This window comes from Hyla sarda, chromosome 1 (assembly GCF_029499605.1).
Source record: "Hyla sarda isolate aHylSar1 chromosome 1, aHylSar1.hap1, whole genome shotgun sequence".
NCBI classification, from domain to species: domain Eukaryota; kingdom Metazoa; phylum Chordata; class Amphibia; order Anura; family Hylidae; genus Hyla; species Hyla sarda.
In genome coordinates, this window is record NC_079189.1 from 468,203,185 (window position 1) to 468,219,230 (window position 16,046).

Below are 16,046 nucleotides of genomic sequence, written 5' to 3' on the forward strand. Positions count from 1 at the left end.
ATATATATATCTATATATATATATGTGTGTACACATGCGCGGCGGGGGAAAAGACCTATTGCGCAGCGGAGGGCAAGATATATAGAAGCTGTGGGGACATATACATTACCCCCAGTGATTCTATATATCTTTCCCCACCGCAGCTCGCAGGGATCCCGGATTGGCTCCTCAGTACGGGCTATTCAGGAATCCCGGCTGGGAAAATGAGAGTAAAACCCATCATACATCGCTGGGGAGCAGACCATGCCGCCCGCTCCCCTGCTTAATAACTTTTGATTGGATCGGGTCTCAGAAGTGAGACCCGATGCGATCAACCCCTGTTCTACTACCCCCAACATGGAACAGACCATGATGGGGGTAGGATTCATTCGGTTTTCAGTATCTTCCCGACAGCTCAGAGCTGTTGGGTTTTGGTGAAGAAAAATTCACAGGTTTTCCTGTGAGTTTTTCATCATACTCCGAGTGTTTTTTCTTTTTTGTCAGGAACACTCCCCTTTTTGTGATAACAACGCCCATTTTGACGGGTTTAAAAAACACTCGGAGTGATGATATCTTTTGTCGGGTTGTGCGACCAAATTTAGTCGAACAAACCCGACAAAAACTGTCTGTTTCACGTTCGTAAATGAGGGCCAATGTGTATTTGCCGTATAAGACGCACCAACTTCCCCCCCCCCCACCCCCCAAGAAAAAGTGCGTCTTATACGGCGAAAATTACGGTAATTGGTTCTAAAGCCCCCAAATGTTTTAAAAAAATAGGAAAAAGTGAAGATTATATAAGACTAAGCAGATAACTAATACACATAAAGCAAGTCCTTGCATATAATAAAGTGGAGCTGTTATGTGGAGGACAGGAGCTTCTTCAGGGTTCTGTACAGTACACATATTGTCCCAGAGAAGTAAAATGAAGCCGCCCTCACTTGGTGTTTAAGGAAGCAACTAACTGTGGCAAAGGTAAAAGGCAGTATGGGACATGTAGTACCACAATACAAGAGACGCAGCTAGATAGCCAGTCAGTGCATGGTCTTCAGCAATTCTGGTGTTTTACCAGTGAAATGTCCACTCTGATCTTCCAGTCATTGACATGTTTCGCATATGTTGACTTTTTTAGCATTGTATGGTCGAGCTACAGTGGTCCAGGAAAAATTTATGTTGAAAATATTGTAACCTAAGGCCTCAACAACTTGGGGGACTACATCCTTTTTTCAGTTGTATGTAACTGCACACTGTGTGTGTGTGTGTATATGTGTGTGTGTATGTATGTGTGTATATATATATATATATGTGTTAAACAGATTTGTAAATGACTTCACTTTTAAAATCTTAATCCTTCCAGTACTTATCAGATGCTGTATACTACAGAGAAAGTTCTTTTCTTTTTGAATTTCCTTTCTGTCTGACCACAGTGCTCTCTGCTGACACCTCTGTCCATGTCAGGAACTGTCCAGAACAGTATAGATTTGCTATTTCGGATTTGCTCCTACTCTCGACAGTTCCTGAGACAGACAGAGGTGTCAGCAGAGAGCACTGTGGTCAGACAGAAAAGAAACTTAAAAAGAAAAGAACTTTCTGTGGAGCATACAGCAGCTGATAAGTACTGTGAGATTTTTAAATAGAAGTAATTTACATATCTGTTTTAACTTTCTGTCACCAGTTGATTTTAAAATCGTTTTTCACTGTAATACCCCTTTAATGTGGCAACCGTCGCTGTATAGTCTGGACTTGCTTAATTTCATAAAACCACTGCAGAACTAAGGGGGGGGGGGGGGGGGCAACATGTGTGCATTTCATTCCATACATCCATAGATATCCTGCACAAGTGATCAATGTTTTTAAATATTCCAGTGTGTGTGTGTATATATATATATATATATATATATATATATATATATATATATATATATATATATCTCTTAGAACATTATGTAGGTCCTTGTGCTATGACTGTTTGCTGGTTTTTCTGTCAGTAACTTGACCAGTGTTGATGGAGAGCAATGGGTGATGGTTTTTGCATTTTCTCGTAATTTTTTTCCAGATGTGTAAGCATCTGGTTATTGATATCCATTACTTGTCTATTCCACTTTGCATAGTGTACGTAGCATTTCATGCTAGCTTTCTTTCCTGTGGCAGTGCAGCATTCTGTCTGTAAGAGAGAACCGCATTGCCTGTGTTTGTAGTGTCTCACGCTGCAGTGTCTGAGACCAGGTATAGTGCTGCATAATGAGAACTTTTGGAGTGAAAAGGCTAGACCTAAATGGCCGTGACTCAGACCATAATTCAGCATTAACAATTGCAAACAGATGGTGTAGACATCATTTTGCCGGGCTTGTAAGCGCCACTAATTCTTATTAATTATACATTCCACTGAAGGTAAATATATGTGATGGAGGGAGGTCACGTAATGACTGTATGGAAAGGGCTTAGTTTTAGCAGGAGGTGAAGCCTGTTACTTGAAAGGAAATCGTAATTAGTTGTAAAAAGAACACCGCACACTTGTCTATAAGCACATAAAATAAGAACAACTTCAAGGGCCAATTTACACAAGCGTCTATGTCCGTGTGAGATCCTATGAAAGGATGTGGTGTACACATGAGCTGCCTTTGCTTGGATACACACATGGATGTTGTAAAAATAAAATGGCAGCATATGTTGGGGATTTACCGCATCCATTATACAGTGAAAGAAAAAAACATCTGCTTTGAATCTGTGTTAAAGGGGTTATCCAGAAATACAAAAGCAAAGCTAGTGTCTTAAACAATACCACACCTGTCCTCAGGTTGTGTGCGGTACTGCAGCTCAGTTCCATTGTAGTCCAATGGAGCCTTGTTGTAATACTGGACACAATCTGAGGACTAGTGTGGTGCTGTTTTTGAAAGAAATCAGCTCTGTTTTTGAAAGAAATCAGCTCTGTTTTTCTCTTCCTGGATAACCCCTTTAATGTCCAGCGGTAAGAAATGTATCCCCTGTCTGCGGGAATGGGGATAAATGTCCGACTGCTGGGACCCACTGCAATCTCCGTATGGGGTCCTGGCCCGGTCCCAGCTCGACTCCTGTTTGGGATGTTTTGCACCCAGCACGTCAGCTTGTCGAAACACTCCCCCTCCATTAACCTCTTGAGGGCCGAGCCAGAGAACCGCAGATAGGTGATACATTTCTTATTGCTTTCTTATTACTTCTTTAAATAGATCACCAAAGGATTTTATTTTGCAGCAAATATAAGAATATTTGCAGACCTAAAAAAAAACTGATCCAATACAGATCTAATATGAACCAACAGATATTTATCAGACAGGTTTGTGGTGCTCTGGGATGAAAAAATGCCTCTTTAGAACTAGATTGCCTGAACACACTATGGATGGTTTTGGTATACTCTTGTGAATTAGTCCTGACTCAAAACATATAAAGGGATTTCAGTTATCAAACTAGTAGTGAAGACATAACTACCCACTAACTCTGCTTTGTTCTATAATACAGAATTTTTTCTCGTCAGACCTTTCAGGCAGGTGGATGCCTAATTCATACAGCAATTATCAGGGAAAACAATTGTCTGTCTCCTTGATACTACTTTAGGCCACAATCCTTACCTTTAGAAACTCCGCAGGAGACCTTATGTGCTAACTGTAGCCTGGTTTATAATCGCTCTATAGAAATCCCAACTGTTTAGATGTGGTACAACAGCAGATCTTCTTTAAAGAGAGGAAGAACATGTTCTTTGTGAGGACAGAAAGTGTTCTAAATTTGAGACAATCTGTGGCCTTTGGAGGTCCCTTTAGGAAAGAATACAGTATCCATCCAGTCCTTTCTTGCCTACTTCTTATCATACCTTGTTCTAACAAAAAGAAATAAAGAGCACTTAATGGCAATCACCAAATGTGTTGTATTTTGCTGCCACCTGCAGTACACAGTACAGTGATCCCCCGACCTACGATGGCCCCGACATATCAGAGGCCATCGCATGTTGAAGGCAGCATCAACATACGATGCTTTTGTATGTCGGGGCCATCGCATAAACGGCTATCCTGCAGCGCAGACTGCTTCAGCTGCCACCGGATAGCCATTTAATGTGCCCCTGTGAGTGTCACTCAACTGTCCCCGCCGCTCCGGACCATCCTCTTCGGGCTCCGCTGCATGGCTGTCGCTCTCCTTCGTCGTCATCATGTCGCCGCGCATGCCGTCCCGTCATCCAATAGGAGCGGCGTGCACAGCGACGTGATGACGGCGATGGAGAGCTACGATCCAGGGCAGCGGTGAGGGTCCGCAGCAGCGAGGACACCCCCGGGGACGTGATGACAGTGACGACCAGGGCAGCGGTGACGGTCCGGAGCGGCGGGGACAGGTGAGTATAACGTTCTATATTATTGCACGGATCCCTCAACATACGATGCATTCAAGTAACAATGGTTCTTTTGGAACGAATTACGATCGTATGTTGAGGGATCACTGTAGATAGGTCTGCCACTCTTCTCTTTTAGTAGTCTAGGGCTGCTAAGATTAATCAAGATTATGGATAAAAATCAATAACTGGATTAGTTTTAAATTAATCCCATCATTGATTAATTGAGCTCCGATTCGTTGTTAAGCAAAAAACAAGTTGCAAATCTCATAACGCAAGCATTATGACATTTTGTAAATAATTTTTTTGGTAGGCACTGCATTCTACTGGCTCCTCAGTCAGCTCTCAGTGTGAGAATATGAAGTTACAGTGCTGTGATGTCATATTCCCCGTCAGGAGCTCTGATTGGTAAATCGGTGCCGACCAATCAGAGCTCCCGGTGGGGAAAATGAAATTGCCGCACAGCACCTTCACATTCCCCGCCGGGAGCTGCAGTGCTGCGCTCTCCTCCTTTCGAGGTACAGAGGTGCAGGCACCATCAGTTAGGGCATAATGTGATCTAAGAGAAGGTACTTTTCCTTCCTTTGCTGGTCCCACATGATTGATGTACAGTGCTCCATGCTGGGAGTAGGTTAGGGCAGGGAGGACGCACGCCACTCTGACTGTTCACCGTCACTAAAAGTCAGCATGAATATAACTTCACAAACTGCAGGCAAAGTAAGGAAAAGGACCTTCTCTTAGATCGCATTATGCTCTAACTGTTGTTGCCTGCACCTCTGTACCTCAAACAGAGGTGACAGTTTTGCTTTAAATGCTAAGTCAGTGTTTCCCAACCAAGGTGCCTCCAGCTGTTGCAAAACTGCAACTCCCAGCAAGCTGGGAGTTCTAGTTTTGCAGCAGCTGGAGCCAAGCTGGTTTGGGAAACACTGTGCCAAGTAATAATAGGGAAACAAAAAAAAATTACTTTTTTAAATTTTTTTTTTTTATGCCTACTGTACATATTTTTTTAAAGTAAAGCTAAAAAAAAAATATTTTTTGGGTAATTTTTCTGTTTTCCCTCCCGATTAACAATGAATCGGCAACAAATCGATTTCAGCTTTCACCTACATGGTTATATCACCTGCTAGTTGATACATGCTTTGGGTTATGTTAGTGCAAAATAAAACTTTTATAGGCAACTGCTGTAAAAGGGTTAAAAGGGGTTGTAAAAAAAAAAAGTGTATTGTATTAAAAAGTATAATAAAGCCACTTACTAATATAATATTAGCCATACGGAACAGATATCTCCAAATCATCTGCACACTCTGGCTTGTAGCTGTGACATACTTTCACACTCTATGAAAGCACAGCTCCCATCCCCCCTCCCTCCTGCCCTCCTGTTTACTCATAACCAGATCATTGATTTAAAGAAGTGGAGCTCATTTGGCTGCTTATTAGAGGCTTCCTGCTGCTTTAAACTTTCTCAGATAGCAGTGAGCCTGTTCAGACTGAAACTACTGTGACTAAGAGGCTTCCTTCTACGTTAAAATCTAATGAGCAGTAATTTGAGCTCCCCTCTTCATATTACTGGTCTCTCCATGAGCAGACAGGAGGGCTGTGAGGAGCAGGGGCTGAGTGTGACTTGTCACAGCGACGAGGGAGAGTGCACAGCTGATATGGAGATACTGTATATGTGCAGTATGGCTAATAACATTACATTAGAAAGTTGCTTTTTTTTAAAATACTTTTTGACACCATACACAGGTTTTCTTTCGCTGGACAATCAGTTTAACTCTAGGAGATATTTCAAACTAACTTCAATCCCCTAAAATTCAATGATTATGGCCCAAATGAGCAATGGCTTCAGTTTTGATCGCCTTGGCTAAGTTTAGGTAGGTTAAGAATTTGACATATATATTTGGGTATAGTCTATTAGCTGATGGGAGATTTGGTGAACAGGACTGATTTTTATAATCTATGAATTATCATACATCACACCAGTCTGCAGGTGTTAGTTGGCTGTTACCAGGTACTGTGGGGGAAACAGCTGTTTTTCAGAACGTGCACTTTTTTTTAAATGCGGGAACTTTGCTATGGGGATTTGCTCCTGCTCTAGATAGTTCCTGACATGGGCAGAGGTGTCAGCAGAGAGCACTGTGGTCAGACAGAAAGGAAATTCAAAAAGAAAAGAACTTCCTCTAGTATACAGCAGCTGCTACGTACTGGCAGGATTAAGATTTTTATTTAAAAGTAATTTATAAATCTCTTTAACTTTCTGGCACCACTTGATAAAAAAAAAAATAATAATTGTTTTCCACCGGAGTACCACATAGAAAAGTGGCAAAATGTGGTTTGCACAAAAACGTGCGCCTTTTTATTACCCCAGGAAACTGGCTTACAAGCCTTTAAAAAATCCTCTACCCCTAATGTTTTTGTACTGCTGTTACATATTTATTGGATGACAACACCATGAACATGATTTCTTTTTCCCTAAGACTAGATGATTCCACATTTTCTAGTTATTTTATTCTTTTGTGTTGCGTCTGTAGAACAATACCAGGTTGTAGTTCCCCATTTCCTTCTATTGGAAAGTATGGAACTGTCTTGCTTGTAGTTGAAGGATCCATAGTCCTTTGCTCTTGCTGGTGGATTAATGAGTCTATTAAAATGACATCCAGAATATTGCTATGAGCGCACAATACAACTGCCCGATCCCTTGACAAATACAGTCTGAAGGTTATTCCACGCGGTGTGCCATCATTCACTACTTAATGGATGGGAGACACTAAAAATATCTTTTATGCAGCTCTGTCTGTCCTCATACTGTCAAGAATTTGCTGTTCCGTCCCCATTTTTAGTGCTAGGTAACTCTAGAAAGTTAGTTTGGAAGAGTTCTGCAGTGTATTAGTTCTGCAGTGTATTAGTTCTGCAGTGTATTAGTTCTGCAGTGTATTAGTTCTGCAGTGTATTAGTTCTGCAGTGTATTAGTTCTGGAGTGTATTAGTTCTGGAGTGTATTAGCTCTGCAGTGTATTAGCTCTGCAGTGTATTAGCTCTGCAGTGTATTAGCTCTGCAGTGTATTAGCTCTGGAGTGTATTAGCTCTGGAGTGTATTAGCTCTGGAGTGTATTAGTTCTGGAGTGTATTAGTTCTGGAGTGTATTAGTTCTGCAGTGTATTAGTTCTGGAGTGTATTAGCTCTGGAGTGTATTAGCTCTGGAGTGTATTAGTTCTGGAGTGTATTAGTTCTGCAGTGTATTAGTTCTGCAGTGTATTAGTTCTGGAGTGTATTAGTTCTGGAGTGTATTAGTTCTGCAGTGTATTAGCTCTGGAGTGTATTAGTTCTGGAGTGTATTAGTTCTGGAGTGTATTAGTTCTGGAGTGTATTAGTTCTGGAGTGTATTAGCTCTGGAGTGTATTAGCTCTGGAGTGTATTAGCTCTGGAGTGTATTAGCTCTGGAGTGTATTAGCTCTGGAGTGTATTAGCTCTGGAGTGTATTAGTTCTGGAGTGTATTAGTTAGTTCTGCAGTGTATTAGTTAGTTCTGGAGTGTATTAGTTAGTTCTGGAGTGTATTAGCTCTGGAGTGTATTCACCTTTTTAATAAGTTCTTATTGGGTTAATATTTCACATTGCCATGTTAGCATTCACAAATAAAATGCATTTCTATTGGATTATTATTATATATTTTTCCGGGTGGTTAAAAGAATGGCTGTGAAATATAGTGCAGGAGATAATGAGGTGCTCAGGTTATTTCCGCCTCTGCATCTCCATGTGGAAATCAGTGGCGCACCATCCACGAGAGGGGTTGTATATTTTAGGAAGGCGCTGACAGCAGACCTCATTGTAACTCTGACTGGCAGGTAATTTCTCAGTCTGGGAGATGTAGCTGCAGCTGCTTGTGAGAAAGCAGAAAACAGCTGCTTTAAATGACAAAGATAAATGTTTCCATGTTACTTTCACAGAAATGAATTTTATTATTTTTTTTCCCCCAGACTTTGCAGCAGCAGGAATGCAAACTGCTATACAGCCGTAAAGAGGGGCAACGACCTGAAAACAAGAATAAAAACCGTTATAAGAATATCTTACCTTGTAAGTACAGTACAGATCTGACACTTATTTTACCATTTGAATTGGAACTGTTGGGTGGTTAGGAAATGTGTAGCATGATGTCAAGTAAATATAATGATCATTTCTTTATTTATATAGAGCCAACATATTCCACAGCACTTTACAAAGCATGTCGCCATGTTTTACTGTCCCCAATGGAGCGTACTATCTAAATTCCAGACTAACCTATCTGTATGTTTTTGGAAACTGGATTATGTGGAGGAAACTAATGCAAACACAGGGAGAGCATACAGACTCCTGGCAAATGTTCTTCTTAGGCTGCATTCACACCACCATTTGAGTGTCCGCTGCATAAATACCATTTCAGAAGCTCAAAATGGCTGATGTCGTATCTGTGCACGGACATGTACGGGCCCATTAACTATTTTGGGGCTGCAGACCTGATCATAGTCAGCTAGTGACTATGATTTGGTCATTTTCTCAGCATGTCAGATTTTTGACACGGGCTGAAAATAGTGGTCTGCCACGATTTTCAGCCTGTGTCAAAAATCTGACATGCTGAGAAAATGACCAAATCATAGTCACTATCTGACTACAATCGGTTCCGCCGCCCCATAAGGTTAATGGCTCAGTATCTGTCAGTACCTGTCTGTGCACGGATACAATTTCAGGCAATTTGAGCTTCCGAAATCGTATCTGTTCATCGGAAGGTCAAATTGTGGTGTGAATGCAGCCTAAGATGACATCAATCCAACAAAAGACAGCATAGTTTGGCACTGCAATCCACGTCCAGTTATGTCAACCCCGCTCCAGTATACAACAGAGCATCACTGCGGGCAATCTTACAAGTGCTGCTAACCGGAGACCTTGCGGTGCCAAGTCCGGAATGCACAAATCGCTGTATGGCAACTTCACATCAAGAGAACGTAGACAGCACTCACCAGGTCTTCTGTGCAGATTACTAGCTCTGCATTGCTGTATGGTAACGCAGGGCATTTACAGGCTTAGCTGTAATGTTTACATGTGGTTTGGGGTTGTCAGGAATAGTAAAGGGGGCGTCATCTTTTTATAATCTGTTTAACCCCTTAATGATGCAGCGATTTTTCATTTTTTTGCATTCACATTTTTTCCTCCCTTTTTCCTCCTTTTCATCTATTGGGCTTGTTGTTTGTGGGACTTAATGTACTTTGTAATGATACCACTTATTTTATCGCAAAATGTATTAGTGGGGCAAAATTGGTTAAAAAAAATTGGTAAAAATTTCTTTTTTATTTTTCCGCATACGGGGCATATGTGAGGGCAAATTTTTTTGCACCATACTCTGTAGTTTTTAACCCCTTAACGACGCAGGATGTAAATGTACGTCCTGGTGAGCTGGTACTTAACGCGCCAGGACGTACATTTACGTCCTATAAATAACCGCGAGCATCAGGGCTGATAGCAGCCAGGGACCCGCCCCTAATGGTGGACATTCGCGATTGCGCGGATGTCCGCTATTAACCCCTCAGATGCCATGATCAATACAGGTCACGGCATCTGTAGCATCGCGGTACTTTAAATGGATGATCGGATTGCCCGCAGCGCTGCCACGGCGATCCGATCATCCAGCATGGCAGCCGGCGGTCCCCTCACCTGCCTCCGCTGCCTTCCACGAATCTTCTGCTCTGGTCTGGGATCGAGCAGACCAGAGGAGAAGATGACCGATAATACTGATTAGTGCTATGTCCTATACATAGCACTAAACAGTATTAGCAATCGTACGGTGAACGGCGTGAACGTAAAAAAAATGTCCAAAATAGTTGGTTTTTTATAACATTTTATTCCAAAAATTTTTTATATAAGCAAATATGGTATCAATAAAAAGTACAGATAACGGCGCAAAAAATGAGCCCTCATACCGCCGCTTATACGGAAAATTTTTAAAATGTTATAGGTCTTCAAAATAGGGGGATTTTAAACGTACTGATTTGGTTAAACAGTTTGCGATTTTTTTTTTTAAGCGCAACAGTAATAGAAAGTATGTTATCATGGGTATCATTTTAATTGTATTGATCCAAAGAATAAATAACACATGTCATTTTTACTGTAAATTGTACTGCGTGAAACGAAACCTTCCAAAATTAGCAAAATTGCGGTTTTCTTTTTAATTTCCCCACACAAATAATATTTTTTTGGTTGTGCCATACATTTTATGGTAAAGTGAGTGATGGCATTACAACGAACAACTGGTCGCGCAAGAAACAAGCCCTCATACTAGTCTGTGGATGAAAATTTTTAAAGAGTTATGATTTTTTGAAGGCGAGGAGGAAAAAACGAAAACTTAAAAAGGCCCAAATGGGCTGAGTCCTTAAGGGTCACCACAACAGTCCTAGCAATAGCATATACTAATTCACCATATTATCAAAACAATTATGACATCACAGGTATTTACCTGAAGTAGTCATGCTGGACTCAGGAAGGCTGCTCCCCCACCACTGCCTCGACATGTGTTTTGCTGTCTTCTTCTGAAGAAGACAGCGAAACACGTGTCGAGGCGGTGGTGGGGGAGCAGCCTTCCTGAGTCCAGCATGACTACTTCAGGTAAATACCTGTGATGTTATAATTGTTTGATAATATGGTGAATTAGTATATGCTTTTGCTAGGACTGTTGTGGTGAGGCTGTCCCCTGCCTTTTTGTGGGTTATTGTGTTTTAAGGGTGGGTTGTTTTTAGTGGGTGGGTCTTGTCCATCGGTATTTGATTATTAAAAAGTTTTGTATATGATCATTGAAATGGTATACATATTTTTTTATTTTACAGTGTTGGTTGTAGGTTTATAAGTGTATCAGTATCTAACACTGAAGGATAGAGACTGTGTTGCTAGTGTTGTAGGTTAATAATGAGTCCTTAAGGGGTTAATGGTACTATTTTTTGGATTTTTTTCTGCTATATGAAGTGACCAAAAAGGCGCAATTCTGGACATTTGTTTCTGTTTACGTTTACGCCACTTACCGTGTGGTTCTATTAATATAATTGAATAATTTAGACATTTACGCATGCGGTGATACCACAAATGCTTATTTTTTTTATTTTTTTAACATTATTTTATTGATAAAAATGGGAAAAGGGGGTGATTCACAGTTAGGGGAAGGGTTATACACAGTTTTTTATTTATTTAATTTTAGGAGGAGGGGTTCTACACAGTTACTACTTTTTTGTTTTTTATATTTTTTTTTATTTTTATATAATGGAATGTTTTATTCCGAACACTGATCAATGCTGTGCTATTGCACAGCATTGATCAGTGATATCTGTTGTTTGATACTCTAGCCTGCCAAAGAAGTCTATTGCAACATAAAAAAGATCCGATGACACAGAGGAAGGTAGGGACCCTCTGGCCCTCAGTTAAAGGGTTACTCCGCCCCTAGACATCTTATCCCCTATCCAAAGATTAGGGGATAAGATGTCTGATCACGTGAGTCCCCCTGATCTCAGCTGCGGCACCCCGCTGTCATCACTGCACCGAGCAAACTCGCTCTGTGCATAATGATGGCCATACAGGGGCCGGAGCATCGTGACGTCATGGCCCCGCCCCTCGTGAAGTCACATTCCGCCCACTCAATACAAGTCTATGAGAGGGGGCGTGGTGTCTGTCACGCCCCCTCCTATAAACTTGCATCAAGGGGGTGGACCATGATGTCACGAGGGGGCGGGGTCGTTACGCATAGAGCGAGTTTGCTCTGTGTAGTGATGACAGCGGATTGCCGCAGCCAAGATCACGGGGATCCCCAGTGGCGGGACCCCCAAGATCAGACATCTTATAACCTAGCTTTCGGATAGGGGATAAGATGTCAAGGGCAGAGTACGCCTTTAACTGACAGCCGGAGGGCCCCTACCTTCCTCCATGCCGTTGGATCCTCTTTATGTTGCTCTAGAATGCTTAAAGCTTAAATCCACCACGTTTTATGTGGAAAGTGGAAACATTAGTAAATTTGTAGGTTTCTTTCGAAAATGTAGTTTTTTTTGGAGACACTCCCCTTTTCCCTGATGACCCCTTTTTCTGAGTAAAGTGGAGAGTTATTAGGGAAATTCTGGCTAGTAAATGAGGCCCATTGTTTTGAAATATAGCAGTAATTTCTTACACAATGCACCCACTTTTCCATAGATTTTATATGCAAGTTTTAGAAAATCTTTTACCTTTTTTACTTTTGTTAACCTCAGTTCATATCTTTTATATATGACCTACATTATGTCAATAGCTGACATGTCATGACAAATTTGAACAAGGCTGATGTGAACATAGCCTTAGATGTTAAATTCATACATTGTAATGTGTTATGCAGATGTCAAACCTAGTAACCCCTGTTCATATTTATTTAAAATAACTACAGAAATGTACTACATATGTAATTGGCAACTCTTGGCAAACCTGTGACATCGGCCATGTAAACGGAGGCTTCTTAGCCCATCATCGATAAATCTATTGTTAGAAATAAAGCTTCAGAATATTTGCTGCATTGAACCTAATGATGTATTGATTTTCTTTTAATCCAGTTGATCACACAAGGGTCATCCTTCATGATGGAGATCCTAATGAACAGGTTTCCGATTACATCAACGCCAATACCATAATGGTGAGATTTACGTCTTACATTGTACATTGCAGTGTATATGTGTTATATATGTGTGCATTAACAATGTTTTTATTTCATACATTACTTTGCAGCCTGAATTTGAAACAAAATGCAACAATTTAAAACCCAAGAAACGTTATATTGCTACTCAGGGCTGCCTACAAAATACAGTGAATGATTTCTGGAGAATGGTTTTCCAAGAAAACTCCAGAGTTATCGTCATGACAACTAAGGAAGTAGAACGAGGCAAGGTGAGTCGAACATAGGAGTCCTAAGGTGTTTACTTCCTGGCTCAGATTACTTGTATCTAGGAAATGGCCATGAAATCTGCTCCCCTTCAGCTAGACTAAACAACCAGCACCTCTAATCTCCTAAATACCACAACATAGGTAAAAAATGTCTATAGGCCCCCACATATATTAGTCAAGTCAGCCAAACCTGCTATTCTTGGTGCGGACCACTGTCTAATGTGTAGGGAGGCCATGCCAATCTCCCCTGACAGATGTTGAGGCAGAGAAGAATAGAACGGGTTATGTTTTAACTGCCCGGCCCTTCCGTTTTTAGGGTAGATAAGCCACTGCTAGAGCTGTTTGGCAGCCGCTTACCTTCTTTGTTTCCATTCAGAAGACATGAACGCTCGACCAAGCAAATGTTCATTTGTAGGCGGGTATTTCTACATGGAAAAAGGGTTGTGATTATCTTGAGCTTTCTCTCTAAACATGATGCATGTAAGACTCTGTTCTTACTACTCTCATTGTTTCCATTCTTAAATGGCTTGTCCGTTTAAGCACCTTACTGTCTGAATGTGCTCGGCGCTTTCTGTTTTTGCTCCCAAAACATAGAAATTCTCTGGCTTAGGCGGACCACTGTTAAGCAAGTGGCTGTGTGCTTTTATATTTTTCTGGAATCCTGTGCATATTTGGATATGAAAATATTTGACAACTTTTGAAAGTAGCCACGATCAGAATGATTTTTCGGGTTTTGGGAATTATGATGGTATGAATAACAGCCTACACATGCTCTAAAACAGCCTCTCCTTTGGATCTCAAAGGGGTACTCGCCTTTAGACATCTTATCCCCTAGCCAAAGGATGTCTGATTGAGGGGTTCTGCCTCTGGAGACCCCTGCGATCTCCCCGCTGCACTCGGCATTCGTTTACAGTGTTGGGTGCAGCGCCGGAGACTTGTGATGTCACAGCCAGCCCCCCTCAATACAAATCTATAGGAGGGGGTGTGACGTCACGAGCCTCTGCCCTGCATCACCAGTCATTGGGATGTCTGGGGTGCCACAGCAGAGATCGCGGGGGTCCCCAGCGGCTGGACCCCCGCGATCAGACCTCTTATCCCCTTCCCCTTTAACCCCTTAACGACAATGGATGTAAATGTACGTCATGGTGCTGTGGTACTTAACCCCTTAAGGACGCAGGACGTAAATGTACGTCCTGGTGAGGTGGTACTTAACGCACCAGGACGTACATTTACGTCCTAAGCATAACCGCGGGCATCGGAGCGATGCCCGTGTCATGCGCGGCTGATCCCGGCTGCTGATCGCAGCGATCTCGCGGGCGTCCGCCATTAACCCCTCAGGTGCCGGGATCAATACAGATCCCGACATCTGCGGCAGTTCGCGATTAAAATGAACGATCGGATCGCCCGCAGCGCTGCTGCGGGGATCCGATCATTCATAACGCCGCACGGAGGTCCCCTCTCCTTCCTCCGTGCGGCTCCCGGCGTCTCCTGCTCTGGTCTGTGATCGAGCAGACCAGAGCAGGAGATGACCGATAATACTGATCTGTTCTATGTCCTATACATAGAACAGATCAGTATTAGCAATCATGGTATTGCTATGAATAGTCCCCTATGGGGACTATTCAAGTGTAAAAAAAAATGTAAAAAAATGTAAAAGTAAAAGTAAAAAAAAAGTGAAAAATCCCCTCCCCCAATAAAAAAGTAAAATGTCCGTTTTTTCCTATTTTACCCCCAAAAAGCGTAAAAAACATTTTTTATAGACATATTTGGTATCGCCGCGTGCGTAAATGTCCGAACTATTAAAATAAAATGTTAATGATCCCGTACGGTGAACGGCGTGAACGAAAAAAAATTTAAAAAGTCCAAAATTCCTACTTTTTTAATACATTTTATTAAAAAAAAAATTATAAAAAATGTATTAAAAGTTTTTTATATGCAAATGTGGTATAAAAAAAAAGTACAGATCGTGGCGCAAAAAATGAGCCCCCATACCGCCGCTTATACGGAAAAATAAAAAAGTTATAGGTCATCAAAATAAAGGGATTATAAACGTACTAATTTGGTTAAAAAGTTTGTGATTTTTTTTTAAGCGCAACAATAATATAAAAGTATATAATAAGGGGTATCATTTTAATCGTATTGACCCTCAGAATAAAGAACACATGTCATTTTTACCAGAAATTGTACGGCGTGAAAACAAAACCTTCCAAAATTAGCAAAATTGCGTTTTTCGTTTTAATTTCCCCACAAAAATAGTGTTTTTTGGTTGCGCCATACATTTTATGATATAATGAGTGATGTCATTACAAAGGACAACTGGTCGCGCAAAAAACAAGCCCTCATACTAGTCTGTGGATGAAAATATAAAAGAGTTATGATTTTTAGAAGGCGAGGAGGAAAAAATGAAAACGTAAAAATTAAATAGTCCTTAAGGCCAAAATGGGCTGAGTCCTTAAGGGGTTAACACACCATGACGTACATTTACGTCGGGAACATGACCTCAAGCACTGGACCGGTGCTGGCATCATGCATGGCAGGTCCCGGCTGCTTTCAGCAGCCAGGGACCCAGCGGTAATGGCTGACATCACGAACGCGCCGATGCCCGCCATTAACCCCTCAGATGCTGTGATTAATACAGATCACGGCATCTGCAGCAGTGTGGCACTTAAATGGCGGACAGAGGTCCCCTCACTTGCCTCTGTCCGTCTCCAGGGGTCTTCTGCTCTGGTCTGAGATCGAGCAGATCAGAGCAGAAGATCACTGATAACACTGATCAGTGCTATGCCCTATGCATAGCACTAAACAGTAT

General features: G+C 41.6%; 1 protein-coding gene across 1 annotated transcript in view; it reads left to right on the forward strand.

Annotated features, from left to right (window-relative positions):
- Positions 1-16,046, forward strand: part of PTPN11 (protein tyrosine phosphatase non-receptor type 11) — a 90,087-nt gene that overhangs the window by 52,468 nt on the left and 21,573 nt on the right. Inside the window, exons 7-9 of the mRNA XM_056536643.1 lie at positions 8,302-8,398; positions 12,910-12,989; positions 13,082-13,240. Coding sequence (XP_056392618.1) covers positions 8,302-8,398; positions 12,910-12,989; positions 13,082-13,240 — 336 coding nt within the window. The remainder of the gene's footprint in view (positions 1-8,301; positions 8,399-12,909; positions 12,990-13,081; positions 13,241-16,046) is intronic.